At 44.8% G+C, this 12,845-nt stretch overlaps 1 protein-coding gene and 1 long non-coding RNA gene across 6 annotated transcripts in view; both read left to right on the forward strand.

The window, feature by feature from the left end:
- LOC137209416 (uncharacterized) overlaps positions 1 to 12,845 on the forward strand; it is a 426,966-nt gene that overhangs the window by 219,558 nt on the left and 194,563 nt on the right. The window lies entirely within an intron of this gene.
- PCNX2 (pecanex 2) overlaps positions 1 to 12,845 on the forward strand; it is a 274,115-nt gene that overhangs the window by 67,861 nt on the left and 193,409 nt on the right. For 4 of the 5 annotated variants that reach the window (XR_010936051.1, XM_067711081.1, XM_067711082.1 and 1 more), the window contains 3 exons: positions 935 to 1,088; positions 1,175 to 1,207; positions 9,873 to 10,044. Coding sequence is in view for 4 of the 5 variants with exons in the window: in XM_067711081.1 (XP_067567182.1) it covers positions 935 to 1,088; positions 1,175 to 1,207; positions 9,873 to 10,044 (359 nt within the window). In the remaining variant the exon portion in view is untranslated. The remainder of the gene's footprint in view (positions 1 to 934; positions 1,089 to 1,174; positions 1,208 to 9,872; positions 10,045 to 12,845) is intronic. The other variant, XM_067711083.1, reaches the window with a different exon arrangement.

Below are 12,845 nucleotides of genomic sequence, written 5' to 3' on the forward strand. Positions count from 1 at the left end.
TGTGCAAACATTGGTGAGGTAAGAAATGTACTCAGAATTCTTGTGAGTGACTCATCTGAACTCTCTACCTTGTGGTCCACGCCATCCTTCCTTAACTTCATTTCAGCTGCTCCTTGCCATAACCCCACCCTGCATCTCGTCCCCCCACAGAAGGCTTCCACCCCTGACATCATCATCCCAGCCTCCGTTCAACCTTCCCGGCCCCTCCACCTCCCTCCAGTGTTACCCCGTCCTCTTTTGCACTTTGATGCATCCACTTCCTCCCACTAGCAGCCCTTATTGCCGCCCCATGATCCAGCTTTAGCCCCTTTGCATCAGCATCTTAAAACTCCCTTTCTTGTCCCTTTGCACATCCACTGATAACAGCCCACAGCTGATGAGCTCACCTCTCTACCCTGCACCTCTCAAGTGGAGCCCCCCAAGAGAAAACCATCCCGTGAGGCTGTGGTCACGACATACTTTCAGTTGCACCCTCTGCACGTCAGCCCTCCGGCTGGAGCTCTCCTGGCTTCTGTAACTGAGCAGGAAATTCCGGCCATGGAGACTGTATCTGGAAGGGATTGCCACGCAACCCTTCCCCCATTTAGCAGAGTCAGTGAAGCTCCTTCACATTTCACTGTTGTGGATGGAGGAATTAACGGTCTTCTCCCAGTAACCCAGTTGAATGACCAAGGACACCACCCAATTGGATTATATTTCATTTACTTCAATAACAGAAAGTGGGAGTTAAATATGGATTTCTAAAAATATAAAACACAGGACGAAGGAAAGAAAGAAGGAAACCTTAAAATCTTGTTACCAAATATAAAAGGCGTGCTTGGGATAAGTACTCCCTTGTGGCCAGTCTTTTTAGAAGCATGCAGGTATTCTCTGTTTAAAAACAGACAGCCTTACCTTTTATTCCCTCCGTTTTTAATTTGTTTACTTTGCCCAGAACTGAAGATGTCAAGGAAAACGTGTTGGCAGTTTTACTGATTGTCCTGGTTTCCCTGCTCGGATTTCTGACACTGAACCGAGGCTTTTGCAAAGACATGTGGGTGCTTCTCTTCTGCCTCGTCATGGCCAGCTGCCAGTACTCCCTGTTAAAGGCAAGAGCACATCTAATTCTTACCATCACTAATGTAGCCTTGAAATCATGAGATGATGACACAGACACTTCTCATTTGTGTTCTAGAGCGTTCAGCCTGACCCCGCCTCGCCAATCCACGTAAGTGTCCAACCACGGGCAAGTAGCTTGTTCGCTCTGCTTGCGTTGAAGCTAGGGGAATGGGCAAACTAGATTCAAAAGGCGACGTGCATATCAATATCCATGTATATTGAATATATAAATAGAAATATTAATGCATGGTGGCCAAGTTCAGGCTAGATCGGAGAGCGTGGTGGGGATGGTGGCAGGGACGGAACAGGATGGGGACCAAGGATGTGTGCAGGGCCTTTTCTACCTGCCCTGGACTCATGTCGGGAAAGACGGTGAGCCCAGACTCTGCAGTCAGGCTGCCTGCGTTCGTTTTCTGGTTCCTGTGTCTGATTATTGGACCCTGAACAAAATGTGTACTCTCCATGCCTCAGCTTCCCTGTGTGTAAATAAGGATAATAAAAATGCCTATGGGGATTCAGTAATCCAAGTAACGGGCTTAAAACAGCGCCTGGCATGGAGAAATCGCTTAATAGATGGTAGAAACCTCAGTATGTAAGCATGCATCATTATTCTTTTTACCTGAAGCTGATCTCTTTCTCGTCCACATTTTCAAGTGTACTGTTACCTTTTTCCTCATCATCTGGGGCTCCTTCATATCTGACACTCTGGGCTCCCCAGCACTGATCTCTTGGTGCCTGGGCGGTCTTCCACGAGCTCGGAAGCACACGTAGCATCCACTGACCCGGCTGCACCTTCCCCTGTGGTGCTGCGGCTCCAGGTCTGGCGCTCTCCCTACTGGGACCCTGGCCACGTGCCTGTGCGCCGAGACCACTGCCTGGTGGATGTCCCAGCTCCTTGGGAAACCTTCTTTCCTCTGTCCTGGTGAGCTCCTGTGGGTCTGCGAAAACCACTTCCAAAGAAAGAAAACTTGACCTTCCCGCTACTGTGCCTTTAAAAACTTCATATCCATGATTTAGGACTGCTTTTAAATCTGCGATAGCTCATGCTTAGCTCATAGTAATTAAGAAAAGCTTGTCATTGGACACTCACCTGGCATACATTACTATCTTGTTAAATTCCTCTGTTCCCCATAATTGGTTTAATACATCTTCTTTCATCCCAGAGTCTGAATGTCAAGATAAGCAGAAGCAGCATAATTAGGCTATCACGGGTGTGTCGTTGTGATTGTTGTCAGGAATCTGGGTTAGGTGGTGAGCGCAGAGACGTACAGCCCTGGGGTGTGCTGTCCCAGCCCACCCTAGATGCGACACGGGCGTCCTCCTGCTGTGGTAAATACGCCCCGCTTCCTAGTGACAGCGCTTGGCTCACTGTCTTTCTGGGTGACCTGGGGGAGGGGTGTTGTGTGCTGTTAAACATTCATTTCCTGCATGTACTTTCAGGAATAATGCTAGGCAAGGAGGATGGCAAGTCCAGCTGCATAATCCCTGTAGATCTGTAATGACTGTTCGCAGGACCCTTGGGTCCTGCTCTAAGTCGGAGTCCTATTGTCTCTATTGATCCAGTTCCTGGAGGACTAAATGCAGCTGCCCTTCCTTTATCTGAGCAAGCATGTCGTAGTGAGATAGGAAGAAATGACTTCTCTTACTGTCAACAGAAGCCACAGTCAGACATCAAACTATGTTTATGGCAGTGCTTAATTTGCTTACACAGATTTCTGAGTAGAACGAGTCCCAGATTTGAGCTGGCATTTCTCTAACTCTTCTGATGAGGCAAGAAAATATGGTAGCTATAAAATAGCTCCTCCTGCAGTGTGGCTGAGCCATGTAGGCGTTTAGAGGCTGATTTACTGTTTAGAGATGAGAAAACCTCAGAAAGAAGATGGTCAAGAGAATGAACCCAGTCTGGTAGAGAGTTGGTGCTCAAGCCTGCCACCAGCCCTGGCTAAGTTGCATTCATCAGGGGCTGTCAGATGAATCAGTGCTTTTCAAAACTGCGTTACTTTGTTCGTTCCCAGGGAGGGCCGTTAACGCAGTCAGTTCTTGGAGTGATTGACCGACTTTCTCCTTTGTTTCCTTCCAGGAGCACAGAGGTGGCAAATTTTGAGCAAGTTGTTAAAACCCGAAGATAGCACAATGAAAAAAAATTTTTTTTCTTCATAACATTCTTTGTGCTTCAGATAGAGTTGCAGATTAATACTGGCCTGCTAATAGTTATGGTACCATTGACCCTGGGCCTGAAAGAAACGCCTCTGATTGGAAAAGAAAAGAGGTCTAGGAGAGCTTAAAAAAATGAGAATGGGGGGTAGCTCCTGGAAGGAATCTGAGGATCAGAGACTGGCAACTTAGTCACAGGCAGTGAGGCTCTTCCATGGCTTACACAGATTTATACACTGGTCTAACCAACAGTATCCACTAATGATAACCCAGAAAGCAAAATCCAGTAGGATCACTGGCACAGAGGCAGCGTCGGCGCCTTTCCCAGCACCTGCAGGGATTCTGAGTTAGGACAGCTGGGGCAGCACTTGGGAACCTGCATTTTAACACTCCCCCACCCCGTGCTGATGGCGGAGGTGATCTCAGATCACACCTGAGAAACGCTGGGGTAACTGGAAGCGTGTGGGTTTCGGGATTCGAATCCAGCCTCGCCACGTACAAACTACGGCATCTTGGTCAAGTGACTTCTCTGAATCTCAGGTTTTTCCTCTGTAAAGAGGAAATAATAAAATAGGATTGTAAGGGGATTAAGCAAGATAATGTACGTCCAGGGCTCAGCCTAGAGTCTGGCACCGCAGGAGCACTTGACAAATGCTGGTAATTTTTGTGTGAGTAAAGTGGGGATAATAATAACAGCCTCAGCTGTATTTGGTCGTGAGTGAGTTGGACAATCTATATAATGTGCCCAGTGCAGGACCTGGAATATTCAGTCCTCTGTAAAGGTTTCTTTCCTTTCTCCTTCTGCTCTGCGGATCCAGAGGACTGAGTGTACAGTTTCCGCAAAGCCCACCCCTAGGTCCCCAATTATTAACCTCTTCCATCAGTATGTTACAGTTGTCACAACTACAGAAGCAACGTGGATGCATTATTATTAACTGAAGTCCGTACTTCACTCAGATTTCCTTCGTTTTTACGTAATATCCCTTTTTTTTTTTTTTTTGAGGATTCCATCTAGGACATTGCCTGACATTTAGCCATTCTCTCTCCTAAGGCTCCTCCTGGCTGTGACAGTTCCTCAGGTTTTCCTTGGTTTTGATAACCTGGACAGCTTTGAGGAGCATTGGCCAGGGATTTTGCAGACTGTCCCTCAGTTGGCGTTTAGCTGGGGCTCATCTGATGACTTAACTGGGTTATGGGGGAGGAGAACCACAGAAGTAAAGCGCCATTTTCCTTATGTCCTCTCGAGGTTACGGACAATCAACGTGACTGAACCACTTTTGATGTTGACCTCGAACACCTGGTTAAGGTGCTGTTTATCGGAGAAATGGTTTTTTTTAAATTTCACTAAAAATTTTTAGAAATTGAAGTATAGTTGATTTACAGCGTTGGGTTAGTTTCTGGTGTGCAGCAAAGTGATTTGGTTATACATATACATATCTATTGTTTTTCAGATTCTTTCCCATTATAGGTTGTTACAAGATATTAAGTATAGTTCCCTGTGCTCTACAGTAGGTCCTTGTTGGTTATCTGTTTTATATAGAGTGGTATGTATCTGTTAATCCCAAACTCCTAATTTATCCTTTCCCCACCTTTCCTCTTTGGTAACCATACATTTGTTTTTCTGTCTGTAAGTCTGTTTCTGTTTTGTAAATAAGTTCATTTGTATCATTTTTTTAGATTCCAGGTATAAGTAATATCATACAATGTTTGTCTTACTTCACTTTGTATGATAATGTCTTAAGTCCATCCATGTTGCTGCAAATGGCATTATTTCATTCTTTTCTGTGGTTGAGTAATAGTCCACTGTATATATATGCCACCAGGTGTGGGTCACAGAATACTTGCTGGCTAGGGTTTTACTGGGGTTCAGCTTCCTTAGGGCAGTGGGCTCCCATCCCCAGATCTCCTTCTTTTGCTCCACACACAAGGGGAGCTGAAGTGTATAGTTAAAAATTTTTGGTATACATCCAGAAAAAATGAAAACTTTAATTAGAAAAGCTACACGCACCCCAGTGTTCATAGCAGTACTATTATAATAGCCAAGACATGGAAGCAGCCCAAGTACCCGTCAACAGATGATTAGATAAAGAAGAGGTGGTGTATATAAACAATGGAATAATACTCAGCAAAAAAAAAGAGACTGAAGTATTGCCATTTGCAGCAACTTGGATGGGCCTAGAGAATATTATGCTTAGTGAGATAAGTCAGACAGAGAAAGACAAGTACTGTATGATATCACTTATGTGTGGAATCTAAAAAATAATACAAATGAATCTATAGAAAAATCAGAAACAGACTCACAGACAGAAAGCAAACTTACAGTTACCAAAAGGGAGAGAGGGGGAAGGATAAATTATGGGGTTAACAGATACAAACAACTGTACATACAATAGATAAGCCACAAAGATTTACTGTATAGCCCAGGGAACTATATTGAATATCTTGCAATAACCTATAATGGAATATAATCTGCATTAAAAAAAACCCGAAAACAAATCACTATGCTGTATATCTGAAGCTAACACAATATTGTAAATCAGCTATACTTCAATTAAAAAAGTGTGACTCTAAATATAAACAGGTGAATTGCTAAAGCAAACAGCAAATCCTTATTAGAGTGAGGAGAGTTCCACGTAGGTAGACATAGTGTCTCAGAGGGGCTGGACAGAGCAGCAGGTAGTTATTTTTCTACACCCTCTCCTGGTAGGAGCCCTCTTCCACCTTCCAGGAGAAGCTATTATGAATGATTCCCCCCCACTCTGTCTTTACTTCACACGAGTGACATTCACGTCACGTGTCTGAAGAATGAGGATTGCGAATGAACTTGATCCGAGTGAGGATGAGTGTTGGGCCTAGAAGGATCCAGTGGCCAATGCAGTCACCGTCTGGGTCAGTTTGGGGAGCCAGTGGGTAGTAGCCAGTGGGTAGAATCGAAGTCCTGGCTCGGCCGCACTGCAAAGCCTGTGTGCCTCGGTTTACTCCCGGCAAAATGAGAGTAATGGTAGGACTTCTGCGAGTGGAATATTTCAAGTGGGCAGAAGAGTGCCTGAGGCACAGGAAAGCAGGACAAATGTTAGCCTTTGCTGTCTTACATCAGCTTGTCAGAAACAGCTGACCTCTGAGTGCGGCCAGACGGGAACTTGCGCAGACTCAGCAGGGGTGAGGCAGCTCTTTTCTGCCCTCTGGGCTGAGAAGCAGAGAGTTCGGATCTGCACGAAGCCTGGCGCTGGCACGGGAAACGGCAGAGATGGGATGGGGCTGGCACGTCCTGGTTGCTGACGGCCTCGGTTCAGTGCCCCTGGGTTCAGACACCCCATCTTCCTTAGAACAAAACCCTTTTATCGCTCTGTCTCCCTGTCTATCTATCCATCTGTATCTATCTATCTACCTATCTATCTGTCTGTCAATCTATCTATCTATCCATCCATCCATCTATCTACTTATCTATCAGCAGCAAGTTTGAAGCATCTGACCAGCCCACTCTCTTGGTAAGAGGACAGTTAGAATGGCCTGGTCCCCTAGCCACAAGCACCACTGCTCTCCGGGTGGGGACCTGTAGGTTTGGATAGATTCTCTCACCTTACCCTTTCCTTGCCCTGCGACCAGAGCACCGCCTGTGACATTGTATATGTAGGTGGGGTTAATGGGAGACCCAAATGCATGTGTAGACCAGCTTTTGTAAAACAGCCTGCAAGGTGCCCCGGAGCAGACATCAGCAGTGCTTCCCCAGGGCATTTGAAGGTGAAAAAACAGGTGGGAAACACTTGGACAAGTTTTAGAAGGTTGTGATCAGACTTCACCTGGAGGAGCGAGTGGAATTTTTCTATTGAAAAAAAAAAAAGAATCCTTGGGAGGTTTTATGATTGAATCCTACGTGAAAGAAGGAACTGGAGAAGAGGGAAATTTTATTAGTGGGTGTTCTTAGGAATCAAGACAGATAAAAGTGCCTCACATGCCATGTATTAGCGATATGCTTAGAATGGTGTGGGGACCCCAGAGATAGCATGATGGTGAGGGCAGCCTGTTTCTAAGGGAGCCTTAAGGTTTGTCTCAGAAATTACAAATAAAAAGAAAGCATTCCCGTGCCCAATAAATAAAGTTTGACTTGGACGATCCAAGATGATATCTTAAATTTGTTCAAAGCCATAGACTTTCAATGCCTGGAAAAAGTTATTTTTAACCTTTTAGTAACAGAAAGGATCAGGGCAAGTGGGAAGTAGCTATTTAATTATATTTCTGAAATGGTATCAGTTTGAGGAAAGATCTCATATGCTTGTGTATTTGTATACTAAGTGGCTATCTATACCAAGCAATTTATTTTGCTATTCACTTGATAAGAAATGCATTAAGATTTCACTTATGCTTTAGTTTCAATTTTTTTTTTTAATGCAGAGGAAGTATCCCCTTACCCATTAATCTGTGACCTAGTTGGATTCAAAAGGAAATTTCATAAGAGTACAAACTATTCCTTTAAGACTGGGTCTGGACTCAGGGCCAAACATAGCCAGCCCCCATGGACAGCCTGTGTTTTCCTTCCTATTAAAAGGTGGTCTCAGAAGAAGACCACTTCTATTACAGAAGCAGTGGCGGGTTAAATGGCACTTCTAAATATGTTCACGGCAGTGACGTTAAGAATTCATATCCAAGCTTGTATCCCTGTCTTTTTTTTGACTTATTTCCTAGTCTTTTTATTTTATTTTTTTAACATCTTTTTTTTTTTTTTTTTTTTTTTTTTTGCGGTACGCGGGCCTCTCACTGTTGTGGCCTCTCCCGCTGCGGAGCACAGGCTCCGGACGCGCAGGCTCAGCGGCCATGGCTCGCGGGCCTAGCCGCTATGCGGCATGTGGGATCCTCCCAGACCGGGGCGCGAACCCGCGTCCCCTGCATCGGCAGGCGGACTCGCAACCACCGCGCCACCAGGGAAGCCCTAATATCTTTATGAGAGTATAATTGCTTTACAATGGTGTGTTAGTTTCTGCTTTATAACAAAGTGAATCAGCTATACGTATACATATATCCCTATATCTCCTCCCTCTTGCCTCTCCCTCCCACCCTCCCTATCCCACCCCTCTAGGTGGTCACAAAGCAACGAGCTGATCTCCCTGTGCTATGCAGCCGCTTCCCACTAGCTAGCTATTTTACACTTGGTAGTGTATATATGTCCACGCCTCTCTCTTTGTCCCAGCTTACCCTTCCCACTCCCCGTGTCCTCAAGTCCATTCTCTACATCTGCGTGTTTATTCCTGTCCTGCCCTTAGGTTCTTCAGAACCCTTTTTCTTTTTTTTTAGATTCCATATATATATGTGTTAGCATACGGTATTTGATTTTCTCTTTCTGACTTACTTCACTCTGTATGACAGACTCTGGGTCCATCCACCTCACTACAAATAACTCAATTTCGTTTCTTTTTATGGCTGAGTAATATTCCATTGTATATATGTGCCACATCTTCTTTATCCATTCATCTCTTGATGGACACTTAGGTTGCTTCCATGTCCTGGCTACTGTAAATAGAGCTGCAATGAACATTGTGGTACATGACTCTTTCTGAATTATGGTTTTCTCAGGATATATGCCCAGTAGTGGGATTGCTGGGCCGTATGATAGTTCTATTTCTAGTTTTTTAAGGAACCTCCATACTGTTCTCCATAGTGACTGTATCAATTTACATTCCCACCAACAGTGCAAGAGGGTTCCCTTTTCTCCACACCCTCTCCAGCATTTGTTGTTTGTAGGTTTTTTGATGATGGCCATTCTGACTGGTGTGAGGTGATCAAACTTGTATCACTTTCATCTTGACTTTTTATACTCAAAGTAGTTCATGAATTGCAAATAATATTCTCTCCCTAATTCATTTTTGTTGGTTTTTCTGAACCTTATGAATTTTGCATTGATTTGTGAGATGTAAATTAATTCTTCATTGACTTTTGCCCTGGAAAGTTGATGTTATAGCTTTTCCTTAATTTTTCTATCCATTCCAGAAGACGAATAAAACAGTGTGTCCGCTCGCCTCTTAAGAGTATTTTGAAGGTTAAGATGAAATCAGTTAAGTTTTTGGTCCTCCTCAGAGGACAATGCAGATAAATAGCAAATGTTTAAAAATTGATTATTCCACTGTGCTGCCCTGAGACATTTTGTGCAGTCTCTGCAGGTATAATTTGGCACCTGTATTGTCTTGCTTTCTAAGACAGAAGGAAATTGGAGCCTACAACTTGTAATTCTATTTCTTGTTAATAATGGAGCTCAACTTAGAGCATGCAGAGCAAATAGTGGTTTAAATTCGTTTGGCACTTGAAATGAACAACACAAATGGAAGTTTCACTGTGGGGGAAGCATTGAATTAGATCGAGATTTTATCCAAGGCTGGTAATTACATTTTCAGGTAAATCTTGCTGAGTCTGAGAGACATAACATTCTTTTTGGTATTCTTCTTTGACAGAGTAAACATCAGGGTATTTTTTTTTTTCCCTTGGTGTTTTGTGTGTATGAATTATGGTGGGGGAGGGGTGAATTGTTATATGGTGTAAGTTGTATAATATGGTATAAATGATTGACTGTGAGGCTTTTGTTATTTAATCAAAATTAAAGGTACCATTCAGAAATTGTGTTTGTTTTCTAGGGACACAACCAAATCATAACATACAGCAGACCAATCTATTTTTGTGTGCTGTGTGGCCTTATCTTGCTGCTTGATACTGGGGCCAAAGCCAGGTACCCTCCCACTTACATTGTGTACGGCCTGAAGCTCTTCTCTCCAGGCTCTCTCCAGTCGGCTAGGGACTTCTTAATAGGTGAGTTCATTTGGGGGTTGTGGGGAAGAATATAGAGGTGGGAGGGTATTTCTCCCCGTTATTTTTTGAATCCCTCGTTGGATACATTTTCTTACTTTATTATTGGATCAAGAGATGTGCATTTTTTCTCTTGGCTTGCACACTCTCAGAAGACGGCCTGGGAGGCAGAGCCCCAGGCATCCAACGAGGGACTTATTCTAAAGGATGTTGGTATCCCTGAGCAGGGAGCTGCAGCACCATAACATCTGAAGACTGGTGGCTGAGGTGCCTGATGTGTGGCGTCAGTGGGGCTCCCCAGGGTGGAGGCGATTTTGCCATTAGGGTGGCAGCCACAGCCCCATCTGCACGGCACAGACGCTCTGGTGACATGTGAATGGACGTGGCCCTCAGTCCAGATGGAGTCCTGGGTGTGCCGTCGCGCAGCCTTCCATTGGTGCACTTCACTTGCCTTAAGGTCTAGGCAGTGTTTGATATAAAATGCTCCATGTGCACAAGTGGCCTGCGTAATGTAGCGGCAGAGCCCCAGCTTCGGGGGCAGGTGGCTGGCTCTTTGAATTCCATCTCTGCTTCTTTACTAGTTGTGTGGCCCTGAGCAGAGTTCAACTGCGATATGGGGACGAAAATAGTACACACCACGGAGATTGTTGCAGATTTTAGATGAGTTGGTACATTTAAACACATAGAAACGCGCCTTTAACCAGGTATTAGCTATTATCATCTTTATCATGCGAAGAGGCTGCCCCACTGTGGGCCCGCAGCTCCGAAGACTTGACTGACAAAGCTCTGAGAATTCTTGTGATGACATCCAGAGGTTTCCACGCCTGCTAACTTGTGATTATCTGATCCCATTGACCAGATGAGTTGATAAAGGACAGTTACCAAAGACACCACCCCCTAGATCTGCTACTTGCCTGCCAGAAATTTTACTCAAGAGGAGATTGTCAAAGCCATCATTAGGACCAGCACAAGAGAGAAACAGGAACTGAGTACGTGTGAGGTTGTTTACCATCATGTGTCTGAAGACGCTCTTGTGCCTGTCTCGCAGAGGAAGTGGTTCTCCTCTGGCTGGTGCTGGGGCATGTGGAATAGCGGCTGGAGTTGTGCCTTATGGGTGATAATCTCTGTTCCCCACCGCCACTCTTGGTTTCTGCTCAGACCACCAATGTACCACAGTGGAGAGAGGCACCAGAGGAAGAGGAGGGGCAAGGGAGACAGGAAGATCTGGTGTCTGCTGCCTTATTCTGCTCCCAGGGAGGAAGGGGTTGAATGCGAACCAAGGGTAGGAGATGAGTCCAGTGGCCATTGAGCAGGTGGGAAGGATGGAGAAGCTCTTTGTCCTATGTAATCCAAGAAGAGAACACCAGATAACAGAACAATAGAAGGAGGAGAAAGCACAGTGACAAGAGACAAGGAATCTGGGGGATAAAATTGGCACAAGAAGAAAGACAAAGTCAGTGGTGGGACTAGTCGCTTTTGTAGGCTGAGGGGTGAATTAAGGAAATAGAAACACTCAGGGTGATATTCTTACATAATTTATTTTCCTTTTATGATCTTTCATATATGTTCAGAATATCACTTCTCTTTCATTATAAGGAAAAAAAATTTTTTTTTTCCTCCAGGAGGAAAGTGAAGGGCCTTCTTAGTCAGTGCTCATTTCCTTTGCTGACCTCTGCGCTGAATTTTTTATTATTTTCCATTTGGGTAACTTCAGCAAAAGCCTATGAGCGAGACTGGCTTTGTAATCATCCTTCGGATGAGAAAGCCGAGAGGTCTTCAGTTCTTAGAACCGTATTTCAAGAGGAGCAGTAGCAAAGCTAGAGTGTGCCCTGCGGAATGTGGCCACATGGGCTACACTGGGTCTGCTCATGGGGCGAGGGAATGGGGGCGTCCAGCCTAGAGGAGAAATGCTTGAGTCCTAGAGGCACATGTGATGGCTGTAGGTGGTTGAAAGGCTGCCAGGCCAAAGTGGGAGGGATTTTGTTCTCTGTTGCTCTCTGTTGGTGTAGCCGTAGTAACTAGTCCCAGTGGCTGGTGGGTGGATTTCGGCTCACTGGAAGACTGTTGTTGTGGTTTGGTGTAGAGCTGTCCAATAGGGCCGTGGGTTGCCTAGTGATGCGAGAAGTTCCCTGACGTGGGAAGAACTCAGGCAAGATGAGACAACCATCACTTGTAGAAGGGTTCCATGCCCTGTATGGGTTCTTTATCAGATGTGATGGGTCCTTTTTCAGATGTGAGAGTTTGATGTTTTATTTTAGTCTTTAGGACCATAATCCCTTACCTACGCTAATGCAGCTTCAAGGATGGAACCCTTGGAGATGGTGGAGGTTTTGTAACCAGCGACTGAGATGGACCCACCCTCACCTGCACTCCGAGACTCACATTTCCGTGTCTTGTGTAAAGACTTGTCTCTTGGCCCCAGGAATCCGTGTCAGCACAGTGTGCTAATACACAGATATGGCATGAAGGAGACACACAACGTGTACAGTCATACCAAGTTCATAGTCTTGGTTTTACTTCCATGTTATTTTAATTCTGCTTACCTCCCCCAAGCCCCAACCTATAGCAAATATAGTAATGAATATTACTCTTCACATAATGGAAGAAAGAAGCAAGTTCCAATGTTTTTATTTATGCATTGTGCTTGGAAAGAAATGGAGCTGTACCAGAAGTTTCTGCATTTAGGGTAATTATTAGGAAACATGAGGAGTAGGGAAGATGTGAGAGAAAATTACAGACCCTCTCAGCAGTACGCTGAGAAAAAAGGTCTTTGTTCACAGGGAAAGTTGCCAACAACCACGGGG

Source organism: Pseudorca crassidens, chromosome 16, assembly GCF_039906515.1.
Source record: "Pseudorca crassidens isolate mPseCra1 chromosome 16, mPseCra1.hap1, whole genome shotgun sequence".
Lineage (NCBI taxonomy): Eukaryota > Metazoa > Chordata > Mammalia > Artiodactyla > Delphinidae > Pseudorca > Pseudorca crassidens.